Below are 16789 nucleotides of genomic sequence, written 5' to 3' on the forward strand. Positions count from 1 at the left end.
TTCTCTGGGCAACCTGTGCCAGGGCCTCACCACCCTCACAGGGAAGAATCTCTTCCCAATATTCCCCTCTGGCAGTGAGAAGCCATTCCCTTGTCCTGTCCCTCCATCCTTTGTCCCAGGTCCCTCTCCAGCTCTCCTGGAGCCCCTTTAGGCCCTGGAAGGGGCTCTCAGGTCTCCCTGGAGCCTTCTCTTCTCCAGGTGAACCCCCCCAGCTCTCCCAGCCTGGCTCCAGAGCAGAGGGGCTCCAGCCCTTGAAACAGCTCCGTGGGCTCCTCTGGACTCTCTCCAGCAGCTTCATATCCTTCTGATGTTGGACTCCAGACCTGGAGGCAGCTCTGAGGTGGGGTCTCACCTGAGCAGGGAAGAGGGGCAGAATCCTCCCTCCCCTGCTGCCCACACTGTTATTAGACAGAAAAAAGTACCATTATCAAATCACTAAAACTGCTGGACTGAACTCCCAAGTGAGTCTGTGGTTATAACTTGGTAACTAAACACCTGCAAATACCAAGGAGATTTATTTCTTGTGTAGACTCAGTGCTGCGTAGGGGGAAGGATGGGAACGTAAATCGGGCCCAAACGTTCCTGGAGGCAGGACCTGAGTGCAGGGTTAGGGAGAGACATTTCTTTACTGGTCGGAAAAGATCCTGGTTGAAGTGTTTGCCTTGTACAAAACAGGCTATAAGGAGTTTGGAAAACACAGACCTTGAAGCCTTATCTTGAACTGTGAGCAGAGTGTGTTGGACTGGGAAACGTGGGAGCTGGGCCGTGGGACACTGGGCAGGACTGGGAGAGGAGAGGAGAGGAGAGAGGCCAAAGCTGGAAGCAAAGGTGTCTCAGTAAGAGTTTGGGAAGTAAAATGGGCAGTGGTTGAGGTTTTCTAAAAGCTTTAGTGTAAGGGTGTCTGATTTTGGGCTCTCACAGGGGTTCTTGCTGCACACACAGAGGAGCAGAAGGGCTGTGAGTTGCCCCATTGAGGAGCAGATCCAGGCAGGGCTCAGAGGAGAGCTCGTGTTAAAGCATAACTCCCTGCTCGTGAGCAGCAATCCAGGCTGCTTTTGGACTCAGCACAGAAGGTCAACTGGTTATCGAGGTGCAAGACACTTGCAGTCAGTGCTGCTGAGTCGTGGGTTCTGCTCGCAGCTCTGCCCCTCAGGAAGGATGTGGACAAGAGGACGGCAAGGATAACCCGGAGAAAACGTGGTTTGGGAAGGTAATGGAAGGAAATAAGTTTGCTTACGCTGGACAGGCAGGACTGAAGGAGCCTGAGGCTTGAAATAAGTGAGGTTCCTGTGGAGAGGGAACAGAAAAACAGACAAAACAACACTTGTGGGTTTGAGCAGTGCATTGCACACCCTGTGCTGCCAAGGCCTTTGCCTCTGTGTGCCGAGGGCTGCCACGGGGAAGGGAGGATCCAGTGGATCAGCTCACCATGGGGAAGGGAGGATCCCACAGATCAGCCGTGGCCCTGGCTCTGCTGGGCTTCTCTTTGCAGGGAGCAGCTGCTGGGGTGTGAGTTTGGGCTGCACTGGGGTGTTTGTAAACTCGGTTGGCACCTGTGACCAAGGCGTCAGCCCTTCTTTAGGGTCAGTATTGTCATTGCCTACCACAGCTCACCCTCTGAGTCACCCACACAGTGATTATCAGCAGGAAAGTGCTTCTGATCTTCCCCTGCTGAGCAAGCCAAGCATTATTTACCCCTCTATTGGTGGCTATAAGGAAGGAATTTGTCATTTAATGCTTAAATATTCACCAGAAGTACCAGGAAGGCTGAGATAAGCCTCTATAGGTCGTCTTCAGATTTAACCTCTTTATTTGGGGGCGGTTTCACGGGAAAGGGAAGCATGAGCACTTGGAGCAGGGCTGGCCAGGGCGTGGGGCTTTGGAGCCGTGCTTTTATTTTGGAATTCCCACCAGCGAGAGGCTGCGGTCACACGGCAGGGAAGTGTGGCTGAGCTCCCGCTCCTTATCGGGGAGGTCGGGAACAAAAGGCGCTCTGTTGGGACCGGCACACTCGCTCCCTGCCGTCTCCTGGACTTTGCTTCCCTCCTGCCTCCCGGGAGCAGGCGGCAGCTCCCGGCTGGGAGCGCTCCCGGAGCTGGGGTGGACTCAGAGGAGATGTGTCCACAGGTGGGTTTGGGGGCTGACCTGGAATGAGGGGGGATTGGGTTTCTATAGGGAGGCAGGTCTGTGGCACCTGGGACATGCCCTCAGCCCTGGAGGTGCCAGGAAGGGGCAGGTTGGAATCCATGTGAGTCCCTACACAGGCAGTGTAGGACAAGGGGGGATGGTTTAAATAAAAGAGGAGAGATTTAGATGGGATGTTAGGAAGAAATTCTTGGCTGTGAGGGTGGGGAGGCCCTGGCACAGGTTGCCCAGAGAAGCTGTGGCTGTCCCATCCCTGGAAGTGTCCAAGGCCAGGCTGGATGGGGTTGGAGCAACCTGGGCTAGTGGAAGGTGTCCCTGCCCACGGCAAGGGATGGAACAAGATGACCTTTGAGGTCCCTTCCAACCCAAACTATGCCATGATTCTATGATTCCATGATGTAACTTCGCAGTCCTCTCTCTCTGCCTGGGTCCTCTCAGGGGAGTTGGACCAGGAGGGACAGTGCCTGCAGGCTTTGGGGGTGCTGAGGACAGTGTGCAAGATGTGGTGTTTTGGGAGTTGTTTTTTGGTTTGGGGTTTCTGAGCTGGGCAGGTGTTTTCCATTTGCCCCAACAGATGCAGGGTGGTTCTGTTGCCCAGCCCTGAGGGGTATAACTGAGTGTAATACCCTCAAACCCCAACTTCAGGGACTGAGTTGTGAAAGCTGCCTTTGTCCAGGGCTGAGCACAGGCTCCCTGGCTTCCATGAAAAGCTGACACTGCCTGAATATGTGGGATGAGGCAAATGTTGTGGCCCAGAGCTCAGTGCCATGCTGCCATGTGGGGTGACATGGTGGCGCAGTGGCTTTTTGGAGGCTGAGCTGTCATGGGGTGTTCCCAGGGCTTTGAGGGTGGCTGCATTAATGCAGGCTCACGTGGAACTATAAACACAACTATCTCCCTGTCCCTGGCTCCCTGGCAGGACAGTGTTCTAAGCCTGGCACTGGCACTGCTGTCCTGGCCACAGGGTGTCCTTGGAGGGTGATTTTTGTAGCTGGCTCCTCTCCCCCCCATCCTGCATGCAATCAGGGCTGGAGTTCTTCAGAAACAGGCTCACACTGCTGGGAAAACAGAGTTGTTTATCCTTTTCCTCATCACTCACCTCCCCTCCCAACCTTCTGAGTGTTTGTGGCCGAGGACAGCAGAGCTTTGGGATGCCGGGACAGATCCAGGGACCAACCCCATGGAAAATACCTGCAAGGAACCTCCCTGGGAGCCAGACTTTGCTCTCCTCTCCAAGGCAACACCTTACCAGAGCTTGGACTGAAGCTTCTGTCCATCACAGATCAAAACTGAGCCTGGTCCTGCCTGGACCTTGCAGGTGACTCCCAAGAATCTTGTTTCCTCTCCTCGTACTCCAGCAGCCTTTTTTAAATCCACGTGGGGTTTACAGCACTTTATAACATCTAATCAAATAGTCTTTACTGCCATGTGTAATCCCACGCCTGCAATAGATGAGCTGCAGCTGGAGAAGGCTCCTAAAGCACTTCATCATCTCACCTGTTCCATCCGGGCACGTTACGTCATCCCAACGCTGATTTCATCCAGTTATTTCCTTTTAGAAGCAGAAATGCTCACCTGGGCTTCCAGATCCCTGGAGGTTTGCTTTGAATAGGCAGAGATGCTTCCAGGTGGCCCATGTCCTGCTCAGCCAGGGGGAAAATATTTCCCTGGGGAAAATACCTGGTGGAGGAGCTGGATTAGGAGTTGGGAACCTCAGTCAGATCTTGATCCTGTTCTGGTTCAGGGGCTGTGTGTGTGTATCAGTCCCAGTTTTAAGGTCTGAGGTTTGCCTGAAGCATCTGAGGGTATGTTTTATTTGATAAAAACTTAAAATACACTGATATTGGTGACACCAACCCCATTCTGAACATGTTGGAGACATCCCTGGCAAGTTCCCCAGGGTGCTTGTAGCCCAGCCTCGCTGCCCCAAACCCATGAATATCTTTTAAGTGTATGTGGGGGGATTTTAAGCAGGAAAAAGTGTTTACTCTCTGCCTGCTGCCAGAAAGGCAGATTTGGCTGAAGGAGAGACAGGTTTTTAAAGGGTCAGTGCACAACCAGCTGCTTGTGAGGCTGTAAATAAGAACTGAGGCTGTAAATAAGAACTGTCTGCACCCACACCTTTGCCCAGGGACAGAGACTTGGCTTGGCTTTGCTCTGTCAGGCATTTGGCAATACCTAAACCCCCTTGGTTTGCCTATCTCCTCCTGGCATCTCTTCTTGAGGTTTAGTTACTTATTCTGTGATGAAACATAAAGCAAAGTTCTCCACGCTCATGCTCAGGAGAAGGACTTTGTTTAAAAGTTTCAGCTGCTGCTTAACTCACTGGTCACACAGGTTTAACTTTAATAGGGCTCTTGCATTTGAAATGTCATCTAGGATGGTATCACAAGTTATTTAAAAATAACTTTTAAATAATAAATTTGTGCACATCTTTGGTGGGCCTGAAGGGTGGTTGGTGTGCTGTCCTGGTGGCCACTTCTACCCCTAAGGGGTTGCTCCCTCATCCAGCCTGTCCATATTGGTATTTCCCATGATTAAGGTGTTCTGGAACAATGTGATAGATAAATCACAGAATCAGGGAATGGTTTGAATTGGAAGGGATCTTAAAGATCATCTCATTCCAACCCCTAACTAGGGTCACAGTTCAGCTCCTGGTTGTGCCTCACGTTGAGGGAGTCAGCAGTAACCACAGCAGGGCAGGTTTTAACCAAATTACTTGTGAATTGGAGTGTTATGGGGCTTTTGGCTTCTTTCAATAGTTGTCTTTACTTTGTGCTCATAATAATACTTCAATGTATACTTAAATTCAAGCTTTTCCAGTGTGTGGGGGGCTTGTATTTGAAAAAAAAAAACCACAACAAAAAACGAACAGTCACAGCAGCATTTCTTTTGGAGTCTGCAAGCAAAGTGATTTCCAGTTTGGCATTAAATCTTTTTCAAACAGGCAAAAGGAGGGGAAATCTGCAGGTGGAGGTGGCTGCTGTCCCCTCTTGGGCCCTCTCTGTCCCTGAGCCATCCAGGCAGGCCAAGCCTCTGCTTCCCTCCTCGAGCATTAATGGCCTTTCTGGGAAGCACAGCATAAATCCAGTGAAACCCTTAAGCAAGTCCCAGCTTTAGGTATATAAGTGGTTTTGGTGGATTTATGCTTTTTAAAGTGGGTGGGGATTTTAGAGGCTTTGATTTTCCTCTCAAAGGCTGGTGAAAGTCTCTTTCTCCCCCGTCTTCTCCTGAGGCTGACTTCAGACTCCAGTTCTGTGCAGGTTTATGTCATGTTTAACTTCAGGGTGGTGTCCTGATGACATGCTGGTGTCCATAAGTCAGGTGGAAACTGAGCCAAGCTTCCAAGAGGAGCTCCTGGGTGTCTCCATCCACCACTGCGCTGAGTGGGCTGAGGAGAGTGCTCGGGGAGGAAAGCAGAGATGGACTGGGTCATTTTGCTGCTCCCTTGTGGCCTTGTGGAATAGGAACTGCTCTTGAGCAGCTCTGTCTCCATCCCCTTCAAGTTTTCTATCCCTTTTTGGCCCTGGGAGTGTCCAAGGCCGGGTTGGATGGGGCTTGGAGCAACCTGGGCTAGTGAAAGGTGTCCCTGCCCATGGCAGGGGTTGTGACAAGGTGAGCCTTGAGGACACTTCCAACCCAAACCACTCTATGATTCTGTCAGTACAGGACTTTGAGACATGTTGTTTTCTCAAAATTCCTTGGGAAAAGCCCTGAAAGCTGCTCTGTGGGCTCTCTGGCCAAGGAAGAGAGGTTTGCTTCAGTTGTGCCCGTGTTCAAACTGCTGCTCTGCCCTGCTGCCGTGCTGGAGGGCATCTCATCACAGAGGGATCCCCTCAGGTGAACTTCACATGGAGCAAAAGGCTTTTCATGAGCAGCTCTTTATTTGGAGGCCAGCCAGGAGGGTTCCCATCCCTCTGCCTGACACCTCCAGTGGCAGGGGATTATCTGGAGCTCAGCACCAGCACTGACAGATCCCATATTATTGTTATCCACTGACAGAACCAAAATAATTTGATTTGTTCTGAGGCATGCTGGGGAAATCCCCAAATGTTGAAAAAGGAGCTGGCACTGTGATGACTTTCAGAGGGGTTTTCTCCTGGTGCTCCCATGGTTCTCCTCCAAACATCGGGATGGTTCTGGGCTCAGAGGGGATTGTCCCTGCCCATGTGTATGAACAGGCAGAATTGAAGGTGAACACCTGCCTGAGGGGCAGAACTGGGAGGAAAACCCAGTTCTCCATTCTCATATCATGGTCTCTTAAAAGCCAAATCCTGTTGCTTTCCTAGAGCCTGCTCAGGTGATGGATTTGAGATGCTGTTCCAGCTGAAATGTGGAGATTTGAGTCCCTGCAAATGAGACTGTAATGAAGATTTATAAACCAGCTTGTTTGCTGTTGAGGGATGGAAGGTGTTACCAGACAGGGCAAAAAAAAAGTGCTTTAAGGGCTAACTGGTAGTTTTGAATGGTGGTTTTTGCAGGGAATTCAGATTAATAAGGTGTCCTCTTGGAACAGAGTGGGAGAAAGCAGCGGGGATCGGAACTGCTGAGTCAGCAGTGGGTAATCCATTCCTGCCCTTGCCAAATCCATACTGGCTCACAACAAAAGCCTCCCTCCAACTCTTATTTAGTCTGTGTTTCTGTGATCTGCTTTCCAAAGGCTGCAAAGGCTGGGGTGCACCCCGGGGTGCCGACAGAACAGCACCTGGATGCGGGGTGGATTTAGGAGGTTGGATTTCTGTGCTTGGAAATGTAACACAGCCAAGGTTCGCTGCCTCCCACGTGTTTTGTCCTGCTCTGCCGTGAATCCACGTAGCTGTAGGATCTCATTTTTTGTCTCTTGTGCTTGCTTTCTGCCAGGCAAATGAGGTGACTGACAGTGCTTACATGGGCTCGGAGAGCACGTACAGCGAGTGCGAAACCTTCACGGATGAGGACACCAGCACGCTGGTCCACCACGAGATGCACGACGAGGTGGAGACAGACAGTGCCATCGACTCCACCGTGCACTCGGAATTCACAGACCCCATCGAGGAGCCGGAGCACGGGTGAGTGGGAACAGCAAGGAGCAAACCCACTGTGTGGGGCAGGAAACTGGGAGCAGACGAGGATCGAGGGAGACGCAGCCCAAGGATGTAAAATCCAAGTGGGCTGAGTCTGTCTTGCTGAAACTTGGTTTGTTCTTTGTGTTTGGAACTTTATGCAAGACCAAAATAGCTCTTCTTGAAAAATAATGGTAATAATTAGGCTGTACCATGTGTAGGCTGTTTTGGAGCTCGGCCTGGCAATCTCTTTGAGTTAATCGTTGCTTGCCTTGGGAGATCTTCTGTACCCTCATTAGCATCTTTAAACCTCTAAAATAACTTCTCAGTGATCCAAACACCTGAAAGACTCGCAGTTTTTAATCTATCACTTAAACCAGAAACACAACATATAATTTTCAAGTCAGGAGGGGAACTCATCCTATTTTTGTTTTCCCTAAAAACATGCGTGTGCCCTTTGATGTGCAACTGCCTCCTGTAATAACTAGTTTGAAACTTGTGCCTGAAGCACAGAAACGTGAGCTGAGATCTCCTTCCCTGGGTCTGAACCGCTGCTGGCAAAACTGCTCCTGGGCCCACCTCATTTTTAGGGGAAAAGGGGAGTTTAGGGTGAAACTGGGATGCTGGCAGGAGGAAGAGAGAGAATAACTCCTTTAGAATCGTGGAATGGTTTGGATTGGAAGGGACCTTAAAGCTCATCTTGTCCCACCCCCTGCCATGGGCAGGGACACCTTCCACTAGCCCAGGTTGCTCCAAGCCCCGTCCAACCTGGCCTTGGACATTTCCAGGGATGGGGCAGCCACAGCTTCTCGGGGCAACCTGTCCCAGGGCCAACCTGGTTGGTGACCCAAGAGCACCGAAACCTCTGGAATCATCTTTGCTTAAGGTCTGATAAAGTACAGAATCAGCTTTGACCAGAAACACATCGCCCAGGCTTGGTGCTCTGGGGAGTGCTCACAGTTCCCGTTGTTTTTTTGGAAACACCAGGCTTCCCTCCCAGCCCCAGAATCCATCTGGGAACGTCAGAGATGCAGCGAGCAGCGCTGCCGCGGCCTCGGCGCCGGGGCTGAAAGGGTGCCGTGGATTAGAGCAGAAATGAGATTATCTGGCCTGGCTCTTCTCACCCCAGCGCCTGCAGCTCAGTGACAGTTAATTTGGGACATAATCGGCCGTGAGCTCCCGGGCGGCGAGCGGGGGGACCGGCGGGGCCATGGCGGCCTGCGTGCGCTCCCGGCCCCTGGCGAGGGTGACGTGCCTTGGATTCACCTGCCTGTAGGTACAAAATGCTCTGCTTGGGAACTCTGATCGTAAGGTGACGTTGTTCTTGGGGCTTCCCAAGTCTGGGATCCCAGCACAGGAAGGATATAGACTTGCTGGAAAGAGTCCAGAGGAGGCCACGGAAATGCTCCAGGGCCGGAGCCCCTCTGCTCTGGAGCCAGGCTGGGAGAGCTGGAGAAGAGAAGGCTCCAGGGAGACCTGAGAGCCCCTTCCAGGGCCTAAAGGGGCTCCAGGAGAGCTGGAGAGGGACAAGGGATGGAGGGATAGGATAAGGGGAATGGCTTCCCACTGCCAGAGGACAGGGTTAGATGGGATATTGGGAAGGAATTGTTCCCTGTGAGGGTGGTGAGGCCCTGGCACAGGTTGTCCAGAGAAGCTGTGGCTTCCCCATCCCTGGAAATGTCCAAGGCCAGGTTGGATGGGGCTTGGAGCAACCTGGGCTAGTGGAAGGTGTCCCTCCCTGTGGCTGGGGGTGGGATGAGATGGGCTTTAAGGTCCATCCAGCCCAAAACACTCTGGGATTCTGTGATTCACTGCTGTTTCCAGTGTGGGTTTGGGAATGTCAGGTGTCCTTTGGGTGCTCTGTCCAAGCACAGTGGTACCTGTTGCCAGGTGTGTTAATTGTGTGCAAATTCCAGATAGCCAAAAATATAAGGAAAAGCTTCATTTGACTTAAGGATTTGAATGGTTTGAGATGGAAACCTCTGGAAGTCTGTTCCCAAGGTGTTGAGGGTTGGTTTTGGTGCCATCAAACCCACACAGGAGGATGCAGAGTTTTTCCAGGGGCCGATCCGACCAGTGCAGCTGGTGGACTGAAGCAGAGTTTCAGCATCACTTCTCAGGAGCTCTTGAAGCTCAACATACCTCAGATGGTTTGGGCTTAAGTGGTTATTTAGGCTTTGTGTAGTAAAGATTACTTAGACTCTGGATCTTGAAGCTGCTGGAGCCCCCAGAGGTGAATAGGAAATACTGTTTACTGCTCAAAGCATCCCGGGCTGAGGGTTTGCAGGTGCCTGATCAGATCTGCTTCTGTACGGTGCTTGTCAAACCACAGCCCCAGATTTAGAGATCTGGGCTTGGGTTTTGCTTCTGAGTTAACAATTCCACCCCCTACCTTCTATTCCTGGAGAGGTTTCCGCTGGTTTTGGTGGTGGTGTGACTCACCATAGGGATGGATGGGTTCTGGTGGATCTCGCTGTGGAATAAAAAGGACACGAGGAGGATGTGCAGATGCCCACAAGCTGGACTGGATTTATTTGTGGTTAAATAGAGATCTGGAGGGTTGACATGTTTTTATTAGCGGGATAAGGGCAAATCCTTCAGATGGTGCAGGTTTTTGTCATAAATGGCTTATCTGTAATCTTTTCTTCTCTCTGGTTTAGCCCAGCAGTCTGGTCACACCCCCATTTCCCTCTCTGAGCAAGAGGATGGACATGGGGGTGTAGTCTGAGATACCAATTTTTATAATAATGCAATATTTTATTTTTAACATTGAATTTTGGAGAGGAGTGCAGTGCTGGTCCCCCCCCACCACATTCCTGTGGCTCAGAGCCACATGGATGCTTCCACAGCCTGGTCCTTACAAACACCCCCGACTTCATTTTAAAACCTTCACAATCCTGGGCAGGAAAGTCCTGTGGTGGCTTGACTTGGTGGTGAGGCCCTGGCACAGGTTGCCCAGAGAAGCTGTGGCTGCCTCACCCCTGGAAGTGTCCAAGGCCAGGTTGGACAGGGCTTGGAGCAACTTGGGATAGTGAAAGATATCCCTGCCCATGGCAGGGGATGAAACGAGATGAACCATTCCATGATTCTGTGGCTCCATGCTCTGCATGGGCAAAGGTGCTTTCAGGGGTGATGACTTAGTGCTGAGCTGTGTCCCCTGAGAAGTAAGGGACATCCCAGGACTGGTGCTGGGTGTGTTTGGGATTTACACTGAAGCTTAACATGCTCCAGCCTTCTGGATCCGGGGCTAAAAACACATGGAAGAGCATTCTCCACTCCACGATTGCCATGTACAGCATTTACCCAGCAGGAGCAGGGAAAGGGCTCCTTTGTCTTGGGGGGTCTGTCCCTGCTGGGTTTGGCAGCTGCCTAAACCCCCCCCGACACCAATCCTGCCGGGGTTGCAGTGTTAAACCCCGGGATAGGCCCTTGATAGGATTAGGCAGCAACAGGCAGGAGTGAGCCTGGCACACAGGCTGCCCATGGAACTCAGAACATATTTTGGATGTATTTGGGACACACCCAGCTTTTTCTCTGCCATGCTTTTGGTTGGGCAAAGGCTTGTCATCAACCCTGCGAGTCTGAGTGCCCCCAAATCCCGAGTTGCAGCTGCCAGGGCAGTTTGCATGGAAAAAACTTGGTTTATTGGGGAAAAAAAATCGCTGCAAACTTCCTGGTGGTGCCTGGGCTGCCCCAGGGTGAAGGGGTGAAGGTCTCCTATTTCTCTGCTGGAATGGGGGGCATGGCTTGGAAAGGGCACGTCCTGAATGTAATTGGAAAGGTGGCTGTGGCACCCACCCTCTAACGTGTTCCCCTCTGTTCCCACAGATCCCACCCACATGACCTGCCCCTGGGCTCGGACCTCAGCCACTCCATCGTCACAGTCATTAGTGGAGAGGAGCACTTTGAGGATTATGGAGAAGGGAATGAAGCAGATTTGTTCTCGGACAGCTTGTGTAATGGGGAAAGCAGCTTTAGCAGCTCCTCGTTCCTCTCTCCCAGGTAACTCAGCCCTGGCACTGTTCCACCAGGTTCAGTTGCTCAGTGCCTTCACTCTGCTTTGTGGGAGAGGGATTTCTTTGGGCTTCGCAAGACAGGGGTCCTGGAAAACTTGGGATACTACAGGATAATCAGCTCAAAAATGAAAGAGGAATTCCCTCCCCCAGTGCTTCTTTTCCCTGATTAGTGCCCCTCCTCTCCTCCAGTGACTGAAGCCCAGGAGGAGCTGGAAGAGCAGTCTGTATGTCCATGCATCACATTCCCAGTCCTATTAGGGGTGTGGCTCCTCACAGAATCTTCCAGGAGAGAAAACCATTGTGCAGCTTTACCCCTGGTGCTGCTGGATGACTTTTCTTTCTCTTCTATGCTTGTGTTTTGGGCTTTGATCCCATGCTTGGTTGGATCTGCATGAGCTGTGGCAGCATTCCTTCTCTAGGGATATGTGGACCATCAAGCAGGCTGTAGCTTTCTCTCCTTGCTTTAGAGTCTGAAACCAGGAAAAAGTCCGTTTTCCAGCCCGTGCAGGGTGGACTGAGGAGGTGGTGTGATGGTACAAACCCCATCAAGACTTACTTTCTTATGGAAAATAAGTAAAAGCTGGAATATCATCCAATGCTGCAACCCACAGGTCTCCGTGATGACACGCTGGGAATGTGTTTTTCCATTGGAAGCACAGGGCAGGAGTGATCCCTGCCAGCCAGACACCTTTGCTGAAGACAAGAACATACTTTTTCCCTTTGGGATGATACATTTGTGCCTTTCTGCAGCAGTGTAAACTTCTCATAACTTTGTTTTTGCTGTCTGCCTGTTTTCTCCCGACTTCCCAAAGCCCTTTGGAAAGTTTGGGCAATTCTGGGTGCAGGGAATTGCTGCTCTCAAACCTCCCCCCTGCCCTGTGCTGCAGGTCAGGGCTCATTTCTTCTTGGTGCTTGAAGGTGTTAACTGCAATAGAGTTGCTGTAAGGAATTCCCAACCCATTCCTTCAGGAAACCAGTGCTCCATGCTGGGATACTCTGCAGAGGGAAGGGCACAGTCTCTCCTCCATGCTTGTCCTTTGCACCATCCAGGAGGTGCAGCTGAGGAGAGCTGGCTGTACTGGTGCTGTGGCATAGGAAGAATTCTCTGATTAAAAACCAGCCTTGATGTTCATTTTTTCCTTGAGGATGGGCTTCCAGCCTCATCCAGAAGGCTCCTGGCCAGAAAATATCCAGCTAAAGGACTTTTACAATCAGTTAAACTTCTTCTTTAGTATCAGTCCAGAGCTCCCAGTCTGCCTGAACTCCCGGTGTTCCAGTTTTGCTCTGTCAGGCACCATCTCTCCTCTGCTCTGTCTCTTTGGATCTTATCCAAATCTTATCCCATCTTCCCTGTGCTGGGAGGGGCTTGCTCAGCACATGGCCTGTGGTGGTTTGTGCTGGAGACTCTCTGCTGGCTCTTGCTGGGGAGATAAACCCTGCAAAACCTCCAGGGTGAGGAATGTTTTGCCTTGTGCCTCTCAGGTCTGCCTCACCTTGGGTTATCATCGCATGTGTGAAGGTCTTTGGCTGATCATTCCATGCAATTGTGTCTTCTTGACTTAGGACAAAGGGGAGTGACTTCCCACTGCCAGAGGGCAGGGTTAGATGGGATGTTGGGAAGGAATTCTTCCCTGTGAGGGTGGGGAGGCCCTGGCCCAGAGCATCTGTGGCTGCCCCATCCCTGGAAGTGTCCAAGGCCAGGTTGGACGGGGCTTGGAGCAACCTGGGCTGGTGGAAGGTGTCCCTGCCCATGGCAGGGGGTGGAGTGAGATGAGCTTTAAGGTCCCTTCCCACCCAAACCACTCCATGATTCTGAGCAGCCCTGGTGTGTTTGAACACAGTGAAACCTGAAAGAACCACAGCCTGTAATTTCACTTGTAAAGGGCCACATCTCCACACACCCTTTCCGTGCTACAAGACAAGAGTCTCTGAACAGTAATAACATCAACAGATTTCCCTGCCATGGCTCCAGATTGTCACCAGAGGACTGACACAAACCCCAGGAGCCTTCGGGGAACCCTGTGAGATGTTGAATTTCCCTGCTCAGTCCTTGCATGTGTGTGTTTGTGATCCATCCTCTTGGGTTGCCACCTCTTCCCTGGCACATCCTTGCAGTAGGAAAAGTCTCTTGGTGATGCTTGGTGGGAACTGAAGGGAGAAGCTCCTCACCTGTGCTGTCAGGGAGCACCGATGGCCTGTGGAAGACGAACGTTGCTCCAGGAGGTGGAGGGAGGCAGCAGGAAAGCTCTGTCTCATGGAACTATAGAATATGCTGAGTTGGAAGGGCTCCATCAGGATCACTGAGTGTTGGCTGTGTGCCACAAGGGGTAGGTGGGGACACCCTAGGGCACAGTGGGGCTGAACTCCCACCCACTCAGCGGGCACAGAACCAGCACAGCCAGAGGCCAGGGAGATCTTTACACACCCCAGGAGCTGCCAGGCTGGCCCAGAGGTTCTCCTCCACACCTCTGTTCTTATTTGTGTTAATGCTGGTTAGATTTGGGTTCCCACCTTGCCCAGGGTGCACCAACCTGGGAGGGAAACTTACCCACCAGTACCCAGAAAAGGGCAAATCCCTTCCTCGGGTGTCTCTCAGCTGCTGTCACCTCTTCCCTGCACAAAGTCTGAGCAACTAACGTGTGTCCTGCTGGGAATGGATTATCCCAGGTCCAAACCTGCCCTGGAGGGCAGGGGGAATGGTTTTCAATTTAATTTTTTTTCCAGGAATGCGAAGAGATGAGTAATTTGGCATTGACTGGTGAACAGTTGCCTGCCTAAGGGGGCTTGGAAATACTGTACAGACAGCACAGACTCAAGGCCTGACCCTGGGGGTGACCCTGACACCCCACTGCCCCTAAAATGGGGCTGAGCCAGGGGACCCCCAGGATGTCCCACACCTTCAGCATCCCCCAGGCCAGGACTTGCTGCTGTGTATCTGTATCCTGGGATTGCCTATCCCTCTCGGATGCCTGTTGGTTTTAAGCTTGCTTGTGTTTGCTCACACCTTTACCTGTCTTTCTTATTGAACTGCTTTGATTTTTCACTATTAACCTTTCTTTGATTCAAGTCCGTGGCTTCCAGAAGTGTATTTTCCTACAGAAAGGATTTGTGGAGTCTATCTGGCCCCAAATTAACACAAACCCTTTGCTGTTCAGAATCCCTCTGTCCTGCCCAGGGCATGTCAGGTGGGGAGGTGACTCACAGCTTCTCAAGATGTTTTAGTCCCCCCATGTCCTCTTCCCAAAGGCCATTCCCTACAAAAAGGCAGCACTGCTGCTTGGCTTCTCTGAGCTTTACTTTGTAGGAGAGAAGGGTTGAACTGCAACTGCCCATTTAATCTTAGCTTAAAAGCACTTTGCTGTGAAAATCTGACACTGTGCATTGCTAACAGTGAGTCCACAGCAGCACAGCTGCTCTATCTTTAAAGCATCCCATTGGAAAATGGGCCCCTGCTCTGGGGAGCCTGTTCCAGTGCCTGACCACCCTCTGGGGAAAGAACCTGGTATCCAACCTAAACCCCCCTTAGATTCACCTCTGGCTCACAGCGCCCAGTCCTGCACTTAATTAGGGAAACCAGGACCATTGCTGGAGCCTCCTGAGACAGATTGCCTGGAAAATTGTGTTGAAAAGTAAACTTTGTGGTGATGTAGGTTTGTAGGAAGCGCTTACCTCACCTGCCCTGGGCTCTTGGGGATCCCCCACTGGAGCTGACTGGCACAAGGGTTTGGAAGCACAGGCCAAGCTCAGCTCTGGGAGTGATGGAAGTGTTGCCAATTATAAATCTAAAATATTCTAAAAAATAAAAATATATTTTTAGAAGCAATTCTAAATTTTCTATATATTGCTATAAGCAACCCCACAGTCACTGCGACCTGGCTTCTAAAATCAAGGCGGGAGCCGACCCGATCTGCCCTGATGTTTCTAATTTGCAAACCTCACGTCTCCCACCGAAAGCTCCCCTGCCCCGCCGTACCCTCAGCTTGTGGAAGCCCCGGCTGAAGCTGCTGCCCGTGGTTCTGTCCTGCTCAACTGACCCTTGTGATCTCTCTAGCACCAATCCGCTCGCTGCGAAACTGCACAGCATTCTCGCAGATGAAGCTTTTGAGTTTTACTGTAGCCAGTGCCACAAACAAATCAACCGCCTCGAGGATCTTTCCGCTCGCCTGAATGATCTTGAAATGAATAGGTAATTGTGGCCCCTTTCAGCGTTGGGAATGATGTTCTGGGAGGGAAGACTCTCCTTGTCTCGCCCAGCTTTCCCTTTGCTGCGTCGGTCCTGTGACGGGGGATGAGTTTCACTCAAGGTGAGACTCTGCAGGTGGGAAAGGTGGGGATAATATTAATGAAGGGGAGCAGAAGATGCTTTTAATCCAAGCCACAAAAGCTGGGAGACAAGGAGCGTGTTCCCTTCTTCTCTGGGCAGCCCCATTGCATGTTCTGTGAGTGGTGGGGGCTCCTCCTGGCACTGGAAGCCATGAGCTGGTCACGTACAGTATTTCTGTCACCGAGGAAAGACTGCGAGTTGGAAGCACAGCTGAGCTGCTGGTTCAGCCTGGAAGGGCAGGGCCCAGTCCATCCTCCCACTGCAGCAGTATCCTGAAGGAATCAGCCTGCTCCGTGGGGCTTGGGAGCAGTCAAATCTTGTCTCACCCAGCTTCCCCCACTGCCTGTGCCACCGTGGGCCGGGGAGGCACGACAGACCCCAGGATCTTTGTGTAGGAACTTCATGACAGACCCCAGGATCTTTGTGTAGGAACTTCATGACAGACCCCAGGATCTTTGTGTAGGAACTTGGTGAGCTTTGGAATGTCCTTCTGGAAGTCTACCAACCAGCAGCTGGATGTGCTGGTTTGAGAAGTTGGGGAGGAATTTCTGCTTGTTGGTTTATTCATTCAGACCTTTTGCAGCCCACTGGGTGGAAGGATGGTGGCGTTTAATGATAATCATTCTTCTCATGGCTGGTGGGCCTCTTCAAGCCTGGTTTTCGGTCATGCTCTTGATTCCTGTCTGTCCTCTGCAGGGACAATGTGATCTGGGAGCTCTCGTGGGCTGTATAGTTATGGGAAGAAAACTGGAAAACAAAGAGAAGCTTGAATTTAATTCTTTTTAACGAAAAAAGAATGTCTCTCTTTTCCTTTCTTGAGTAAATAGTAGTTTTTGCTGTTGGGGGCCTTGAGGATCAGTGATGGGTCTCAGGTTATGCAGTTACTATGGAGAACACTGGTTTTCCCTGGATGCATCAGTAGCCCCACTCCATTTCAGTTTTTTCCCCCCAAATTTACCTGCAAAGCTGAACTAACAGCTCAGAAGCTCCTGTGATGGGTGGCATTTCCAGTGGAGGTTTCCCCATCCCACGGTCACAGTGGGAATTCCGTAGGTTTTGATTTGACACGTGAGGAGGTGCAATTTCCTGAGCACAGATTTCCTGGCAATATGTTCCAAGGGACCTGGTGGAAGGGGCAGTGCTTGCCCTCTCTGTGGTGAGGGTGAGAAGTGCCATGTGCTGTGTGTGGGACGGGACAGGACCTGTTGTTCCTCCCAGCATCGCTGGTGACGTGAAGGCCTCAGAACAAGGGACAGGTCCCA

The 16789-nt window shown here is 51.4% G+C and overlaps 1 protein-coding gene across 5 annotated transcripts in view; it reads left to right on the plus strand.

Annotated features, from left to right (window-relative positions):
- The window catches only part of RAB11FIP3 (RAB11 family interacting protein 3), a 56301-nt gene that overhangs the window by 23349 nt on the left and 16163 nt on the right, over window positions 1-16789 (plus strand). For 3 of the 5 annotated variants that reach the window (XM_039383625.1, XM_027737941.2, XM_039383624.1), the window contains exons 3-5: window positions 7006-7193; window positions 11016-11189; window positions 15255-15389. In XM_039383625.1, the coding sequence (XP_039239559.1) occupies window positions 7006-7193; window positions 11016-11189; window positions 15255-15389 (497 nt within the window). Of the gene's footprint in view, window positions 1-2107; window positions 2128-7005; window positions 7194-11015; window positions 11190-15254; window positions 15390-16789 lie in introns of those variants that run through there. The other 2 variants (XM_027737942.2, XM_039383626.1) reach the window with 2 other exon arrangements.

This window comes from Pipra filicauda, unplaced genomic scaffold, assembly GCF_003945595.2.
Source record: "Pipra filicauda isolate LSUMZ 115617 unplaced genomic scaffold, ASM394559v2 scaffold319_size1146426_pilon, whole genome shotgun sequence".
Classification (NCBI taxonomy): domain Eukaryota; kingdom Metazoa; phylum Chordata; class Aves; order Passeriformes; family Pipridae; genus Pipra; species Pipra filicauda.